This window comes from Coptis chinensis, unplaced genomic scaffold, assembly GCF_015680905.1.
Source record: "Coptis chinensis isolate HL-2020 unplaced genomic scaffold, ASM1568090v1 utg8721_pilon_pilon, whole genome shotgun sequence".
In the NCBI taxonomy this organism is placed as follows: Eukaryota; Viridiplantae; Streptophyta; class Magnoliopsida; order Ranunculales; family Ranunculaceae; genus Coptis; species Coptis chinensis.
The window spans coordinates 22815-40394 of record NW_028238186.1 but is presented as its reverse complement, the minus strand read 5'-3'; the positions used below and the strand labels follow the sequence as shown (position 1 = coordinate 40394).

At 36.1% G+C, this 17580-nt stretch overlaps 1 protein-coding gene across 2 annotated transcripts; it reads left to right on the top strand.

Annotated features, from left to right (window-relative positions):
* Positions 1-2613: 2613 nt before the first annotated feature.
* On the top strand, positions 2614-17444 carry LOC147472746 (E3 ubiquitin-protein ligase BRE1-like 2). 2 transcript variants are annotated; one of them, XM_086588312.1, is made up of 19 exons: positions 2614-2845; positions 2910-3071; positions 3314-3401; positions 3477-3701; positions 3871-4038; positions 4807-5000; positions 5125-5208; positions 5311-5430; positions 5509-5695; positions 5764-5924; positions 8093-8164; positions 9030-9106; positions 10260-10454; positions 11713-11785; positions 11883-11969; positions 15113-15250; positions 15311-15513; positions 16641-16803; positions 17044-17444. In XM_086588312.1, the coding sequence occupies exons 1-19, from the start codon at positions 2720-2722 to the stop codon at positions 17173-17175; spliced, it is 2655 nt and encodes an 884-aa protein (XP_086444438.1). In that variant the 5' UTR covers positions 2614-2719; the 3' UTR covers positions 17176-17444. The 2 variants fall into 2 exon arrangements, with proteins under 2 accessions (XP_086444438.1, XP_086444437.1); XM_086588311.1 differs by having other exon boundaries at positions 11689-11785.
* Positions 17445-17580: the final 136 nt, after the last annotated feature.

The following is a 17580-nucleotide window of genomic DNA, read 5'->3' as shown; positions in this document are numbered from 1 at the left end:
CCTCAAAAAAATAGTTAACTGGAAATCAGAAGTCAGATGTAACTGCATCACACTGACCACAAAGCATAAATGTCTACTGTTTTAGTCTTCTCACGTGAGTAATTACGAGTAATTATGAACCCAAAACGAAAATGAGTTTATAAAAACAGACTCTTACATGTATGCAAACTGTATAGAAATTGTAAACTATCGAACTAACCTAGAAAAACAATTAACGGGAAATCAGAAACTGGATGCAGATATATTGAACTAACCTCAGAGAGTAATTAAAGGGAGATAAGAACCTAAATGCAAATGTAATGAACTAATCTCAAATACTAATTAACAAAACATTGAAAACTGGATGCAACTGTACTGAATTAACCTTAATAATAATTAACGGGAAATCATAAAGTGGATGCAATTATACTGAACTAACCTCAAATAATAATTAACGGAAAATCGGAAACTTGATGCAACTGCATTGAACTAACCTCAAATAATAATTAATGAGAATTTGAAAACTAGATGCAACGTACTACATTAAATTAACCTCAAATAATAATTAATGGAAAATCAGAAACCTGATACAAATGCATCGAACTAATAACCCTAAAATATATTTGCATTATATGTAGGGAGAATAAATATATCGACAAATATAGTTTTGCATTTTAAGTAGCATTTATCATAATTATTTTATTGTGATTGGGAATGCATGGCTATTTAAGTAGCTTCAATATTATCTTCGCCACATTGGGCATTCTCACAAAACTTCAATCAAACTTCTATTGTTAAACCTAACAATAAAAAAAAGTCGATGAGTTTTATCAAGGTTTGATACTTCATTTTTATAGAGAGTGGTGCAATAAATTTAAATGAGTAATTAATATAATTTTCATATCTCATAGCTATGCATAGTTGCTGATATTTTTTAGAATAATTTAATATAACGACACCCGTTCGTAGGACACGTTAATGTGATAAATCTTTTCAAGTGAGAATAATGTATTCTTTGAAGATATGGAAACAATCAATATGTTTTAGTGATTTGTACACATTATTACGTAAACTAAGCGGTGATGATTTACCGCTAAATCACCATAAATCTAATAAAACTATTATATAAGCTAGATCGAGTTTAAGATAATTCAATTTGAAAATTACAAATTAATATCCTAAACCATAAATCTCATTAACGTATTTCAGTTTATTTTCAATAAAAATATATTCTGATTCGAAAATTTGTGTAAGACATTTTGTAAAGCCTTTTCAGCACACAATATATTTAATAGATCCCAGGCGTATGTTTGATTCCAAAATCTACTTACCACTAACTTAGAGCCATTTTCGTCGAAAAAGTGGACCTACCATACACAATGTTTCATTGTTCTAATGAACAATTTATGTAAGTGCCTTCTAGCTTAGTTGGTAAAATATTTTGGTGATGATATCAGAGGTATGGGTTCATAAAACTTTTGGGTGATGGTGATGATACCAGAGGTCCCGCCAGCATCAAAAAGTTACTGATCTCATTTAAAACAGACTTACCAATAAAAATAAATAAAAAAAATGACTGATTTATTTATTAATTTAATTTAATTTAATTTTAATTAAGGGATCCACATAATTCCACCTAGCCTCATTCCCACGTAGGGGTGGGAATTTGGCCCTAACGACCCTAACCCGGTCCTGACCGACCCGACCTTAAGGCCTTCTAGGGTAGGGCTAAGGCTAAGGTTCTGAAACATAGGCCCGACCCTAATTCAGCCCTAACCAAGCCCTAGTTATAGTTTTACATTTTCACTATAAATACACGTACCATAATTGTCCAACTATTTGTTAAATATTTTAAATTAAAATAACATTGTCCTTTGTAATTGATCACTTACATCCAAGTGTACTTCCAATAACTTGTCTTATATAACAAAAACTTGTCAACCTATTTAGCAGCCATGAAGAACAATGAGCACTAGCCTAATAAAAAAAGAATACTTTATTTTTTTGATCATCAAATCAAAGTCTATAACTTATTATTCTCAATTTATTTTCCCACTTACTTCTTATAAATTATATTTTTATTCACATGCAAGCCAAGTCTAGAATTAAAGGTTTCCGTCCACACCATTAAAGCGAAATACATAGCAGACATTTGTAACACGGAAACCAAAAAAACAACTTTTGTCTGAAAAATGACATTTGTAAAACGAAGAAAATATATAGGCCCAGCCCTAAAACCCGACCTTAAAACTCGGCCTTAAAGCCTTTAAAGAGGGGTTAGGGTAGGGTCAGGGCTTGAGATTTAGACTTGTGACCCGGCCAAACCCCCTATGTTGACTTTAGGGCCGGGCCGACCCGGCCTTAATATCTAAAGGGCTTTTAAATGTTTAGGGCCGGGTTAGCCCAACCCGGCCCATTGCCCACCCCTATTCTCACGCAACCCGCTATACAGATTCCATATCCACCAACTAACCAACATATAATAATCACCGTTCGTTATAAAATAAAGCCAAATCTCGATTCCCATCAACCGCTTAAAGTAGTACGTGTTGCTTAACTCGAACACAACACGTGCCTACCCAATCCCCAAACCCCCCTCTATATAACAGATTACCAACACTCTCTACTTAAATAATTCCAACAAAAACAGAGCAGGTCTGTTTTTTTCTTCCGACACTTTTTTCTTCTCTTTCAATTTCAATTAGGGTTTTTTTTTTTTTTGATGGTGGAAAAATAAGTAATGGAAAAGGAAGATGGTAGTGAAGAGCCAGATTCCAAAAGGCCTCATCATCATTTAACATCATCTGTGTCTTCCACAACAAATATAATGGCTCGAAGTTCACCCACTTCTCCCGATGAACGTCATGTAAGTGTTTTCACTAATTAATAGGGTTTAATTAGTGTTCGAAATGATTTATATAGTTTTGCAGGTTGATGCGGCGGTATTGCAATACCAGAATCAAAAGCTAGTACAGCAGTTAGATGCTCAGAAACATGAGTTGCATGATTTAGAAGACAGATTAAGAGAGTTGAGGAGTAAACAGTCTTCTTATGATGATTCTTTAATTGCTGTGAATAAACTATGGAATCAGGTATTTTTTGTTTTTATTGTATTCTTGTTTCTAAATGGAGAATTGATTTTTTTTATTTTGTATTGTTGTTGTTGTTGTTGTTGTTGTAGTTGGTTGATGACTTAGTTGCTCAATGGAGAATTGATTTTTTTATTTTATTTTGTATTGTTGTTGTTGTTGTTGTTGTTGTTGTAGTTGGTTGATGACTTAGTTGCTAAATGGAGAATTGATTTTTTTATTTTGTATTGTTGTTGTTGTTGTAGTTGGTTGATGACTTAGTTCTTCTTGGGATACAAGCGGGTGGAAATGAAGACCGCTTACAAGCTATGGATTCTTCTGACCGCTCTAGAGGTATATTAGAAAATTACAATTTATGTGGAAGATTGTTTGACAAAGATTGATTTATTTGCAACACTTGTTTTCTAGGTTCTACTATGTCTTGCCCCCCAGAGGAGATATTTCTTTGTAGAATTCTAGATTCAGGGCCATTTGAAAGCAACGGAGATGTTGGAAAATATGTTGAAGAGGCTCTTTCTGCACGTCATTCATCAACTCTGGATTTAATGAAATCCTTGGTGGATACTCTTGATTCACGAAGAGCTAGGGCCAAGAGCTTAGCCTCAGCATTACATGGAAAGCTATCTGAAGAAGGTAAGGACGTTTTTTTTTTTTTGGCTCGAGGGTCAAATTATATTACCACTACTTTTAGTTTCTAATCCTTTTACGATAGCATGTTCTCCTAGTTGCTTGGTGTACTACTACTACTACTACTAGAGTTTTTGACTTAAGTGTAATTTAAGATATCGTTTTGGCTTCTCAGATGCTATCATCCAATTACATAATATTGATGAATCGATGGGGAAAGAAGCTACCAACCTCCGAAAGGTGATTGATATTCTTCAGCAGAAGCATAAAGATTACGAAGATGAGATACAAACTTTGATTCACAGCCACTCTACAGATCAAGTAGAGATAAAACGTATTGCAGGTATCGTGAAAACATATTCTTATTTCATTTGACAATTCTTTTAAATTGCATGATGCATGCAATTACATTGACTAACTATATATAGGTTTGTTAAAAGAGTCAATGTGCACTTGAGGGGGGGCAAATCAAGGTTTATGCCTAAAGAGCGGGAATTGTTGTCAGTTATAGTGTAGTTTCCTATCACATAGAAATATTAAGTTAGGAAGTAATTGACGAGCAATCACAAAGATGAAAGATTACACTTTAGAATCCAAATGTTGTCTATTAACGCAAAGTGTAGCACATAAAACATACGGCATGGATCTTAGATTTGGAAAAGTCATGTGGTGCATGCGTGGTAACAGGATTTATTTTATTTTTAAAAAAATTTCTTTTTCAAATCAGTATGGTTAATGATTTTTGGTTTTTTATGTTTTTTAAAAGTTATTATTATTATTATTCACTAATATATAGTTACTTATATTATTATTGTAAATATATATGGGCTTTACTCCACTTTCTTCTTGTAGGAGTCGGGCAACACATACAACTTAGGGTAATAGGTGCTAGGACTTCTTCTTCTTCCTGGTTTAATATAAATATCACGAGTTATAGGGGGAAGTTGGAAACTTTCTGGTATTGCTTTTTCTTTTATTGTGTATCAGGAAAAGAAAGGCTTTATCCTTTCAATCTTTCATATATATGCTTAGGTTGATCTCACTAGATTAGCAGTTCCAATAAATTATGACTTTCTGTTGAGTGTGGATTGTTTTCTTTTTGTGCTGAAAGCCGAGCTTGAGGAAAGCATGGCAGAGCTGGAGGAAAGTAGAAGAAAAATAGTTAATCTGAAAATGCAAATGAATGTGCTACATGGACTGCATCTTCCAGCACTGAACACAGTAAATGGAAGCACATCACCAGAAAAGTCTTCAGATAGGAATATGGGAATTCGGGAATTGAAAATATCTCTAGAAGAGTCTAAGGTATTTTAACAAATTAGGTAGCTTGTCCTGGGGGCATACATAGAACTGCTTGTAAATTTCTCTTCTCTAAAGGTAGTTCTTGGTTTATACCTCAGGTTACGTTTTTACTTTTCTTTTCCTGCAGACGCTTGCTAGTACCCGTCTCTCAGAGCTTCAGGAAGCACAAGAACATACTCTTAGCATATCCAAAAAGTTTCAAGAATGTCAGGTCAGTTTCCATGTTATCTATATTGATCCTTATCTTACTTCTTTTGCCATATATGTATTCTTCTTCCGAAATCTGTAACACTAATTTCCCACATTCTTACAGAATGAACTGATGGATGAAAAGTATGTAGTTTCTTCAAGGCCTTACACTTTACTAAGTGACCAGCTTCAACATTGGAATGCTGAAATGGAACGATACAAAGGATTAACTGATTCACTGCAGGTAATAATGTTTCTTACATCTATTTCCATGCTGTAATCGTATCTTTGGTTTGTGATTATCTTAATAAACGCTATTCAGGCTGACAGGACTCATGTCATGCGAAGGGAAAAGGATCTAAGTGTAAAAGCAGAGTCAGCAGATGCTGCTAGGAATGATATTAAGGACTGCGAAACCAAGATAGAAGAACTAGAGTGTCAACTGCAGCGGTGCATAGTTGAAAGAAATGATCTCGAAATGAAAGTGGAAGAAGTCGAGCAGGATTCAGGTGAGTGATGGTGTATACTTTCTGCAGTGTACATAGCTTCAGATGTATGAAGGTGCCCATTGTGTCAGGTCGCAAGGACATCAAGACGGAGTTCCATGTAATGATTTCTGCATTTTCTAAAGAAATGGATATGATGGAAGCCCAACTGAATCGGTGGAAGGGAACAGCTTGTGAAGCTCTTTCTTTGCGTGAAGAAGCTCATTCACTGAAAGCTCAACTAAGTAGAAAGGTTTTTGCTCATACCTAACTTGTATTGCTCGCTTCGTCATTATTCTTTTATGTACTGCAATCCTCATGGGTATCCCTTATAATATTTTCTTATGGTGTGTGCGTGTTTCTTTATGCACTTTATTTCCTATCTGAAGAATGCTTATTTGACACCGTGTCAATCGATATCAGAATTAAAGGGCCATCCCATTTCATTAATTGAACCCTCATTGATGTACATTTATAGGCAAAGAACGATTTGGTGGATAATTTTGCATTTGGTGGCTGAGTTTCAGCCCCTTAGGAGGTGGAAACATACTTTTGGGAGTCTTAGTTGTTACATTGGTAAAATAAATTTGGGATCAGAAGCTGACTGATATGATATTTATAAAATTTATCATCCAAGCATATGCTTATTGTTGAAGAACAAATTTTTTGAAGCATAGCTTAGGGCATCCCCTCTGCAGATCTATATAAAGGGCCAAGTCATAATTTTAATGGACTTTTAGGCTTTATATTATAAGATATGAAGGAGAGACCTCTTATACTGAATGAATATCAACGTTATCTACGTATCTAATTTGCCTCAAGTTGTTTTTGCTTAAGGGCATCTCCAATGTGTGTGTGTAGAGTTACACCTCCACATGTGCATCATTAAGATTTTACAACTCCCACTATACACTAATGTCCAGTATGAAGACACCAATGGGGAAATTTTACAAATTTGGAAATTTAAAACACGGAAGTCACTTGGAATGACGTCACTCCAAGAGACGTTCGGATTTAGTTTAAACCCGAGTGTCACTTCAAGGGAGACCCAAGTCTTTTACAAATTTGTATCCGTGGAAGAGAATTCTCCTCTTGGTTTACCTTCAGTTTTCATCTCCCAGTGGGAGGGTATTTTTTAGATTGGGGGGGGGGGCGGGGGGGAAGGGTATAAACTTTACATTTACACCCCCGTTGGAGATGCCCTAATGGCAAGACTCTGTGACGCTCACATGTTGGTTGTGGGTTCGACCCCACTCATCCACACATTCTTTTATTTTATTGTGGGACATATCTATTTATAAAAGTATGTAAATACATGGAAAAGCTTTAAAATGTGTTAGGAGGAGCAACAAACCCTCTTTGAAAGAAACCACTTATTTGGTGACCTCCACCAACAGTCAACTGACCAATCCAACTTTTATGTTAGAAATACCGTGTGGCAAAAAACGTTACACATTTTAAAACTGGATGCTGACGTAAATGATGAAATGACATTCTGAGGAACCTAGTGCATGGCCAGACTGATCGCCCATCAAGGTGCGCGTTTGTGTTCCAAAGGGTGATGAGGAGAGCATCAACTTGGGTGAACCAACTTTTGTGATATGTGGTTTGGTATAGTCATAATATGTGATAAAATTATCTTTTTGTCAATAAACAAAAAAATACCTTTCTTTTACATCCACACTCCATCCATTGAAAGGGCCTCTAACTCTGAAGCCGTGTTTCCAGTAATTGTGAAATTTGCAAATTTGAACCACCATATAGAGGCTGCTTTCAATAGGTGTTTCTTGTGGTACTCCCTCAAATTTAAGGATAGAGGCCCATAGAAGGGGTGCAAGAGTTGATTGATAGAGAATCTGGAGAATTATAAAGAAAATCTTGAGAGGAAATTGTTGAACTTTGTGAATTTGACCTCCCAAGTCTTGAATCTTGAATGCCCCAGGCATAGATAAAAACTGCTAAGCAGTCTTAACTCCTAAGAATATTATAGAGTAAGGGAAGATAATTTTCTGAGTCATATACAGGGTGTCAAGTCCCCGAAAATTGGGTTGTAGCATGCCTTAGAGCTTGCAGATAGCATGCCTCCATTAGAGCTTGCAAGATAGCATGCCTCCTTTAGAGCTTTCAAATAGCATGCTCCTAATAATATAAAAAACTGTGGAGTCTGTCCTGTACCACACACCGGGAGTCGTATCCTATTGGCTTTTCATATTGGAATAGTCCTTCTTGACCTTTATATATATTTGTTTTCATAATTTTGAAAAAGGAGAGTTGAGAGGGAGTCTAGCGCTTCTCTTCAGAAGTTATCTGAAGCATGTTATACATTCAATCTATTGACAAACTATAGACAATACCCTATACGGAGGTTTAACAATAAGTGGCATGTCTCTCTCTCGTCTGACTTTTACAATTGGGCTGTAGACGAATGAGTGCAAGAGTTTGGCTGATAGATGTGCTGAACAGATGACACTGATCAAATCCCTTAAGGCACTGGTATGTTTACTGATCTATGTACTTTTCTTCATATACTTCTGATGTCTTGGTCTTAAACTTTGGAGTCCAACTTAAAACAAACTGGCAATGAGTGGAGCAATCCAGGAAAATATTACGCAAGGCTAGAAACTCCCAATATGCGATTCTTAATCTTAACATGCCCACACACGTGGCGTGGCTTGAGCCCACACGTGGACTTTGATTTTAGTGGGTGATGTGGAGCACACAGGCGCGCTTTGGGCCAAATACTGAAATAGCATGCTCGTATACCATCTTAAACTTTGGAACATCCAACATGAACCAATTGGCAATGAGTGGAGCGTCCCCAAGAACTAATATATTGTTGTGCAAGACTTGAAACTCTCGATATGGGACTGTTGAGATGTTAGTTTAGTCCCACACGGGACAATTTAAACCTTGCATTACAGTATATAGTTCCTGGGGCCTCTCCACTCATCACCAAATGGTATTGAGTTGGCTGCCCCTAAAGTTTAAGATGGTATCAGAGCATGTTGTATTGTGTTTGGCCCAAAGGGCCCGTTTACTCCACGTCACCCAAATATGTGGTCCACGTGTTAGGCTCAAGTAATGCCACACATGAGGGGGCGTGTTGAGATGTTAGTATATTCCCACATGGGACAATTAAAGCCTTGCATTGCAGTATATAGTTCCTGGGGCAGTTGGGCCTCTCCAATCATCACCAGTTGGATGCTCCCAAAGTTTAAGGGGGACCATGAATCTCAAGACTATGCAGGAGTTTGCAAAGTCTATTTTTTAACCTCTTTAACTAAAATTTGACCTTCGGCTATATTATGATAGTAGGATTGAGCTTCTAATGAGCCATTATTAACGGATGGTCTTGCAGGTTGAAACATCACAGAAGGAAACACAAGAATTACAGGTCTTCTTGGAGATGCATGGACAAGAGCATTTTGACAACAGGTACATTTGAGCATGCTTACATGTGCTCTTCAATATCTTAAAATCAGTGAAAAACATTTAGTTTAAATGGTTTAAGGCTGAAGGAAGCTGAGTATGTGTTTGTAACACAGTCAAATCTGTATAAAACAGGTAAATTGATTTCAATTATCACCTAAATCTGACGTTTCCTATGACCTTTCTTTAATCTAATGCCACTTGGACGCGTGATGTCACTGGCAGTAATATCCAACAAATTCTCAGCAAGATATAATGCATTCACGTCCAATTTTTCCTCTTTTTTTCCCTAATAAAAAACTCAAATTTGACGTCTCGGTACTGGCTCTTAGCCTTGAAGATAAAACCAAGGGAAAAAAGGGTTCAAGCAAAGGATTAGTATAATTTTTGTTTTTGTAGAAAGTCTTGAAGTTACAGCCAATCCTTATAAGTTGGGGTCTGTAGTGCAAAAGCATTATAAATATACTATTTTCTTGGTATATTAAACACATTGATTGACGATCAATACATTAATTGAGAATTGATGGTATTGCCTTTTATTTATTGTTTAACCAATTCAATAATCTGGACAATGATTTAACCTAAGAAGTCCATGTACTTGCACTAGTAAGATTATGGAGATGAAGATGTGGCTACTTGTTTTGAGTGCAGTACTCTCCAAAATATGATCCATGCTTTATGTCTCACCCAAATTAAATGCTGCATATTTCCGCTCTCATAATGTACCACATAGTATGAAACTAAGAGTGTTGGGAAACTTTTGCATTCTGACTTCTAATGGTATAGTGTATGCCATTTTTGTATAAGACAAATAGGCAAAAAGTAAGAGATACAAACACTACTATTTAGATTATTCAGAACTGTAAGTTAGTATCCGGTAGTTGTAATTGAGTTCCTTTACTGAAATTTTCAGATATATCATTGCAAGCAGTTAAACAGTTGTTGCACAGCCTCGTAAGAGGTAATCCCCTACAAATTAAAGTTTTGGTTGGGTCAAATAGTTTGAACCTGAAATGGCCAAATCCCAGCCTTAAAGAAGAAAAGAAAGGAATAAAATAAAAATCTGCATAAACGATATAGTTGTTTACACTTTGTTTCTCCTGTATAAAGTTATTCATATCACATCAACAGATTATTAGTTTCCATGGTGTGCATGCAGAGACGTGATGGAAATCAAGGAGTCAGAACGTAGAGCTCTTGTGCAAACTGAAGTTTTGAGAAATGCTTTAGAAGAGCATAGTTTAGAGTTACGAGTAAAGGCAGCTAATGAAGCTGAGGCTGCTTGCCAGCAAAGGCTTTCTGCCGCTGAATCTGAAATTGCTGATTTAAGAGCCGAATTGGATGTTTGTGAAAGGTCAGTTTCTATGTTTCCTTTTATCCAAGAAGTTGCAAGGCCTAGGTGCATGTGTAAGTTGTTTTGTGGATGTGTGTTGTCTGTCTGACTTCTTCTTCATTTTTTTATATTTTTTTTGGAAGAAAAATATTTATTTATTTGAGTATCAAGTCATTATGTGCTTATTATGAATTTATCATAGGGTAATACAGTGGAATTGTGTACTTGTGGTGAAGTCATTTTATATTATGTTTCCTTCTTCCTGAAATACTTCCGTTTGGACAAAAATACTAGGAGGTACAACGTACTATCCGAAAAATGCACTTTGATACAATGTACTATTTTTTGTACCAATTTACACAATGTACTAAATGAATTTGGCCAATTGATACAACCAACACTATTCAGGCCAAATTAGAGTGCCGGAGTGAGGGCGTGTCAAGTGAAGAAAAAACCCTAAATTTAAAAAACTCTAAATTGAAACACACAATTGTAAAGAAGAGGTAAAATAAGATTTGAATATGATGAAAAAGTGAAAACTTACTTCAATTGATGTTGAAGTGATCTTAAATTGCTTGTCAATTTCAATTTAGGGTTTTTTTTCACCTGAATAGTGTTGGTTGTATCAATTGGACAAATTCATTTAGTACATTGCATAAATTGGTACAAGAAGTAGTATGTTGTATCAATGTGCATTTTTGGATAGTATGTTGTATGTTTTAGTATTTTTGTCTAATATAAATCAAGATGTTGCCTCTGGTTTTGTTTTGATTATTACTATTAGATCATCTTCAAAGGCATGACACTATTTCTGTTGTAGCAAGCCTGTTGCCAGAAAACACAAATTCAGCCATATCTTTTTTGCTTAGTTGCTGTATCTGAGTTTAAAACCAGCTAAATTTCTATAGAAATATATTGATAGCTTATACGGGGAAATAGCACATCAGGAGGCCTTGGTCTAACCACCGTCGGCTCTGTTGCATTGATATACTTGTATCGGACATTTCACTGTTGGAGATACTCTTAAAACTTACGAATTCTCCTTGTCATAGTGCTATCGCTATTGTTATTACTGTTGTTGATAACATGTATTCTTTGTACACATGTGGACATTGTGGATTAATTTTTCATGTTATGGGCATCTATGACAATACAACTAGACTTAGGGATGTACTATAGTTTCTATAATTACGTACTCCTGAGAATTTCGGATGCAGTTTATACTCATGGGATCTAGTACATTTCCATCTCATAGTGGTCATTGCAATTCACCTCACAGAGATGTTCTGGAGCTTAGAGAGGCCATAAAAGTTAAAGATGGTGAAGCGGAAGCTTATATTTCTGAAATCGAGGTGCTAAGTTGATTCATAAATTGTGATATTTGTGGTCACCACATTCATAATTTTATATTCTGGACACTTACATAGAAAATTTGTTTTTCTTTTGCAGACCATTGGTCAAGCATATGAAGATATGCAAGCTCAGAACCAGCATTTACTGCATCAGGTTGCTGATAGAGATGATTACAATATCAAGGTTCGTCTCTGTTGCCTGGTTCACTTGCTTTGAACCTCTGTTTGAATTTTTTTACTGACTAGGTGCATCTTATTTACTGGGTTGGGATCCCAAAAAATCTTGTGTCATCCAATCACATTCCTTAAATACTTATATAACGTCTTATTTTCATCTGCAATAATCTGTAAATGAATCTGGTCTCTGCCTGGGATCCACCAATATTTATGCAACTATCTATAAAGACTAGGGTTGTCATCATTAGAACTAAACTCAGATTAGGCTCCAAACCCCAGCATACCAGTGCCAATCTTATCGTGATCAAGGTCTAACACGATACTTATTGTGAGAAGAAACATTCTAAAACATTCTTGAAACTTTATCATTAATGTCGAAAATTGAACGCTAGTTCGAGTTTGGTGAATTTTTTTGTTGATTCTAAATTTCTAATACTGTTCTTCCATGTTTGAAAATAATAGCTTGGATTTGATTCTGATACTTTCATTTCGTAACTGTAATTGTGCTGAAAATTTGTGTATTTACTTCATAGTTTACATTTTGAAATAAACAATAAACCTCGACGTTGAATGTTGAAATTGGAAGGTTAAGATTAAAATGGGTTTGTTTCTGGACTTGTGGTGCTAAAGATATACTCCTAGCGTCTTGGGCTTGCTGCTGATAATTTGTTTTCTGGATAAAATGTTGTGAGAATTTGTCATTGTTGGTTTTTGAAAGATCTACTTAAAACTTGTTTTAACTCATCTTTGCCGTCTGAACTTACGCGTTCGGGTTGTCTGTTAGTGATGAGATGTTGGACGGAGTATGTTGGGTTTTTAGGACGAGAACGAATTTGTGGACAGACATAGAAATCTTGTTCACGGGACAACAACAACTGATTGGTCCACTTCAACCTTTTTTTTGTTCCTTTTCAACAAATAAAGAACAAAAATGAAAATCAGAAACTAGTCATCTCCACCAGTGCTCTCTGATCCTTAATCTAGATTTCTGTTATTTGAATCTGCTCCGACAACAAATTTCGGTTCCAATGTCGTTATTGCGTCACTTTGTGTGATTAAAATCGTGCATAACGCACAATATCAGAATTTATCATTGAGATTTCAATGAGAGCTCATTTCCTTCCCTTTCTGCAAATTCACAACTTTTAGGATGGAACTCAGAGAATGAACATCACTATACGCCAAAATACCCAAACACCCAAAATCATGGTTTATCCAACTTGATAGCAACCCAATCATCAATTGGTTCTTTAAAATTCAATTCTCCATAGTGATTTTCTATCTTGGGTATAGTTAGCTAAGTTAGCTTCTTGAAGTATTGCATAATGCATGAATTATCTATAAATGGGTCTTGATTTCTTTTCATTGTAGTCTAGGGTGGAAGAGTGGTCAAGTTGTCATACCTTACGGTTGTGGTATTTGGAAAGGCGTTCAGAGAGTAGGAGAGATGTTTCACAAACATATTAGATTTGTTTTAGGCAAAGGTGATAACGTCTGCTTTTGGGAGGATATTTGGCTAGACGAGAGGCCTTTGTATCATGTTTTCCCTAGATTATATGTTGTTTCTAACCTAAAGAACATGCCAGTTCAATCGTTCATGAGGGAACACAATGGTTTTATTGCGTGGGACCTGGGTATTCATATTGCTCTCTTTGACAGGGATATAGTGAGTGTGGCTACTCTCACGATGATGTTAGACTCTATTCCTTCTGTGAGACCGGACAAAGATAAGAGGCTTTGGTCTATCGACAAGAAAGGGAGATTTTATTCTAGATCTTTTTACTTTAAGCTTCATTCACTAATTCCCCGTTATAAACTTTATGCCCTTCTTAACTTTCCTAGCCATGTTATCTAGGGTTCTAAAATTCCGTCAAAGGTTACTTTTTTTGTTTGGTGTGTATCTCTTGATAAAATCTTGACTATTGACAATCTCAGAAAAAGACGTGTCAAAGAAGTCCTTGTCAACTTTTGTCTGTTGTGTTTAAGTGATGGGGAGTTTGTGAATCATATTATTTTGTTTTGTCCTTTTTAATGGCGGATTTGGTGTCATTTTATTCTCGGTGGTTTCTTGGGTTTGTCCGGTTTCAGTGACGATGTTATTAGCCTCATGGGACTTGAGAGTCCACCCAGAGAAGGGACAACGACTGTGGAGCATGCTCCCTTTGCTATTATGTGGGGCATTTGGTTGGAGAGGAATTAGAGACATTTTGAGGGAGCAACATTGCCTATAGAGAAAGTTGTGCTGACCATTAAAGCACTTTTATGTTTTTGGTCGAAGGTGCATATTGAGACATGAAACATACTTTATGGCACACGAAACATACCTTATGGCGTTTGTGTTTAGATGGGAGTCCATAATGATGAGATGATCAGACTGGGACAAGCCACATACTTTTTGTTTGTTTTTTTGTGTATGTAATGTGGGATATCTCATCCTATTGTAGCTATCTTTAGTTATATTAATAATATTACACTTTACCGATTAAAAAAAAATAAAAAATCAGGGAATTAAGATGATTTTTCATATTATCTTATCAATTTAGAGATGGGTGTGTTTGAAGCTTCAAATTGGCACCAGAAAAAAGATTTGGCTTCATAGTTTTGAACTAACTATCAGAGAGCAATGGAAGAGATGATCAACTTATATTTTCCATTTCCATTCTCCTTTGTTTTAATTGTTTTCCTTTTTTATTTCATTTGTTGAAAATAAAGAAAGAGGAAAAATATGTGGTGCTCTGAGTTGTTACTCTATTGACTTGAATTGTTGAAGTGGACTAATCAGCTGATTTTGTCTCATGGACAGGATTTCTATGCCTGTCCACAAATTCGTTCTCTTTTAGGAACCCAATTTTTATGTAGGTGTTCTAATGAACAATTCCACTTTTTTCTATAGTGTAGTTTGAGTTATTGGTGGGTCCTCGGCCAGAAATGGATGATATTTGAGTAGTCAGTCCTTCTGTTTTTTATGGTATATTGGTGTATGATCCCCGAGTTGAGTTGCTTGATTTAGAATTTAGAGGGGAATAGACCTAGACACATGAAGGTTGAAACAGGCTTTCTTGAAGTGGGTTTCATTAAAAGAATGTATACTGTATTTTGGGTGTCTGGGAGAGTGAGTGAGACAAGCTTCCTAATTTTCTTCTTTTGCAGCTTGTTTCTGAGAGTGTGAAAACAAAGCAGGGGCAGAGCTTTCTTCTTTTTGAGAAGCAGATGATCGCAAAGCAACTCCTGCAAGCAAAGGCAGCGCAGGAGTCCTTCAAATTGAAGATAAGCTGCAGTGATGATCAGGTAGGGCTCTTTATCTTTGACATGCTTCTTCATTTACTTGTACTAATTTGAGTTTTACAGTTGAAATGCGATCTTATCGAGGCCAGCAAAGCTTCATCAGAGAACAGACACATCTCCTTGATCATAGAGAGTGCAAAGTGGGAATTAACGGATGCTGAGAAAGAGCTGAAGTGGCTTAGGGGTGCTGTCGCTTCCTCAGAGAAAGAATTTGAGCAAACCCAAAAAAAGGTTGCCGAGTATGAGATGGAGTTGGAGAGTGAGAGGTGTGTTCTCTATGTTTTATACTTGACTTCACATTCTCCTGATGATTCTTTAATGTATCAAGCTATACTTTTAATCTTTTTCTTAAGGTATAGAGAGAAGTTTATACATTTTCGATTGGAGAAGTATATTGCATCAATAAGCAGCATGTTTTTTCACCTCTTGGAAAATGCATCATTTATCCCTTAAGAAAAATTTGTCCATGATTTTGATGACAGGACATTGTCAAGGATGTGTTAGTCCTCATTGCATTGAGAGTTGAGACAATAGACCAAATATGGTGTGGTTCACCTTATGACCATCTCCATAGCACCCGAACTTTCTTTCTACTCTAGACCAATCAGCAAGCCGTTATTATCATTGTCAATAAGCTTTGCAAATTGTTCATTTTCCCACCTTATTAACATTGTTTTGATATAGAAAAAGCTTTACGAGTTTCTAAAATTGAAAAAGCCAGATGTGCAGGCCGATAAATTCTGAAACTCCATTGCTTTTGTCTCGATCTGGAAGTACATAAAATTGTTTGTTTGTTTTTTTTTCTTCTCTTTGAGTTTGAAGTTCAAAATACCTACGTTGAATCTGAATGGGGAGTTGACCTTTTGTTTCAAAAAATAAATTCAAGTAAATAGGTGAAGATTATGACAGTGGCCTCTTTGGTATTCTATGTAAGCGAAGTCTCCTTTGTGAATTCTACATGTTTTGAAACTTATCTAGTTGACATATTCCACTTTTATGACGTCATGTGGCTGTGTGGGTCACTACAGTTTATACTATCAGTAACTTGTTCAGAAATTTTAGATGTTAGGAAACAATGCATTTTATCTCCCTTTTTTAAATTGTAATTTAGCATCATTTTATTGAAAAATTCACCATCTTTGCGTCAAGGCTCCGGATGTTCATTTATGTGGAGTTACCTGTGATGTCTTAATTTGTATATTACAATTTAGCATCATTTGGTCGAAAAGTTCACTACCTATGCATCAAGGGCCCGAAAGTTCTACTTTGTGGAGATAACCGTGATGTTTTATGTTTGTGTCGAGCACTCTAGCAACAACCAATTGGCTTGAAATATTTTATGCTTTCCACGCACAAATGTCACAAATGTCTAAGGTTAGTTACTCCAAAGCAGAGATGAGAGGAAGGGGCTCGAGGACGAACTTGCTGGAGTTAATAATGCTATATTGGAGATGACTTCAGAAAGCGGAGAGGCTGCAATTCAGAGACTTCAAGATGAGGTGAAGGAGTGCAAATCAATACTTAAATGTGGTGTATGTTTTGACCGCCCAAAAGAGGTATGATTTGTTCACCTGTCACGGTAATTAGCTAAACACTCGTGCTCCAGTGCAATCTGTTTAAATATGGAAATATGCCTTGAGTGAACGCTGACAGATCCCAAGCTCTGCATGCATCTTACTCTAATAGTCTTTAATTTCATCTGATGTGTTTATCAAGTAGGATTCACACTTTCATGATATTTTTTGGTTTTCATGCTGAAGGCCATTGATGGAATTATGATTTCATTGTTTTCCCAGGTTGTAATTACCAAGTGCTTCCACCTTTTCTGCAATCCATGCATTCAGAGGAACTTGGAAATCCGCCATAGGAAGTGCCCTGGGTGTGGAACTGCATTTGGCCAGAATGACGTTCGTTTTGTGAATATCTAGTGTAGTTGTAGTCACGTAGTCTGGTTTGTTTTCATCTGGGCACTGGTCTGTTTTCTTGTATGATCTACACATCCATTTTTGGGAGTGTTTTTTTTTTCTCCCCTAGGCCTTGAATCATTTAGTAAGGAAGTAGGAGGATTTTCCGAATAGTCAAACAGGGCGTTAGCGTTGGTTGTAAACTTGTCCCATTTCGTTAGGGAGGCTTGTAATTTTGTAACATTTATAATTTCGTTAGGGAGTCTGTTTTATAATGCTTCCAGTTCCTTCTACTTCTACTAGTACTTCAATCGATTGAAATCAAAATTAATCATATTCGTAAAAAGAACACTTGTACTATAATGAAACAAAAGCAAAGCCTGTTATTGTTGTAAGGTAATAATTTTCCTTGTTTCCCATTAAAACCAC

Coding starts and splice junctions, on each gene's coding strand:
- LOC147472746 (XM_086588311.1), top strand. CDS start 2,720: ATGGAAAAGGAAGATGGTAGTGAAGAGCCAGATTCCAAAAGGCCTCAT. Junction 5,209..5,310: donor AAAAGTTTCAAGAATGTCAG/GTCAGTTTCCAT, acceptor ACATTCTTACAG/AATGAACTGATGGATGAAAA. Junction 5,696..5,763: donor AGAAGTCGAGCAGGATTCAG/GTGAGTGATGGT, acceptor CCATTGTGTCAG/GTCGCAAGGACATCAAGACG.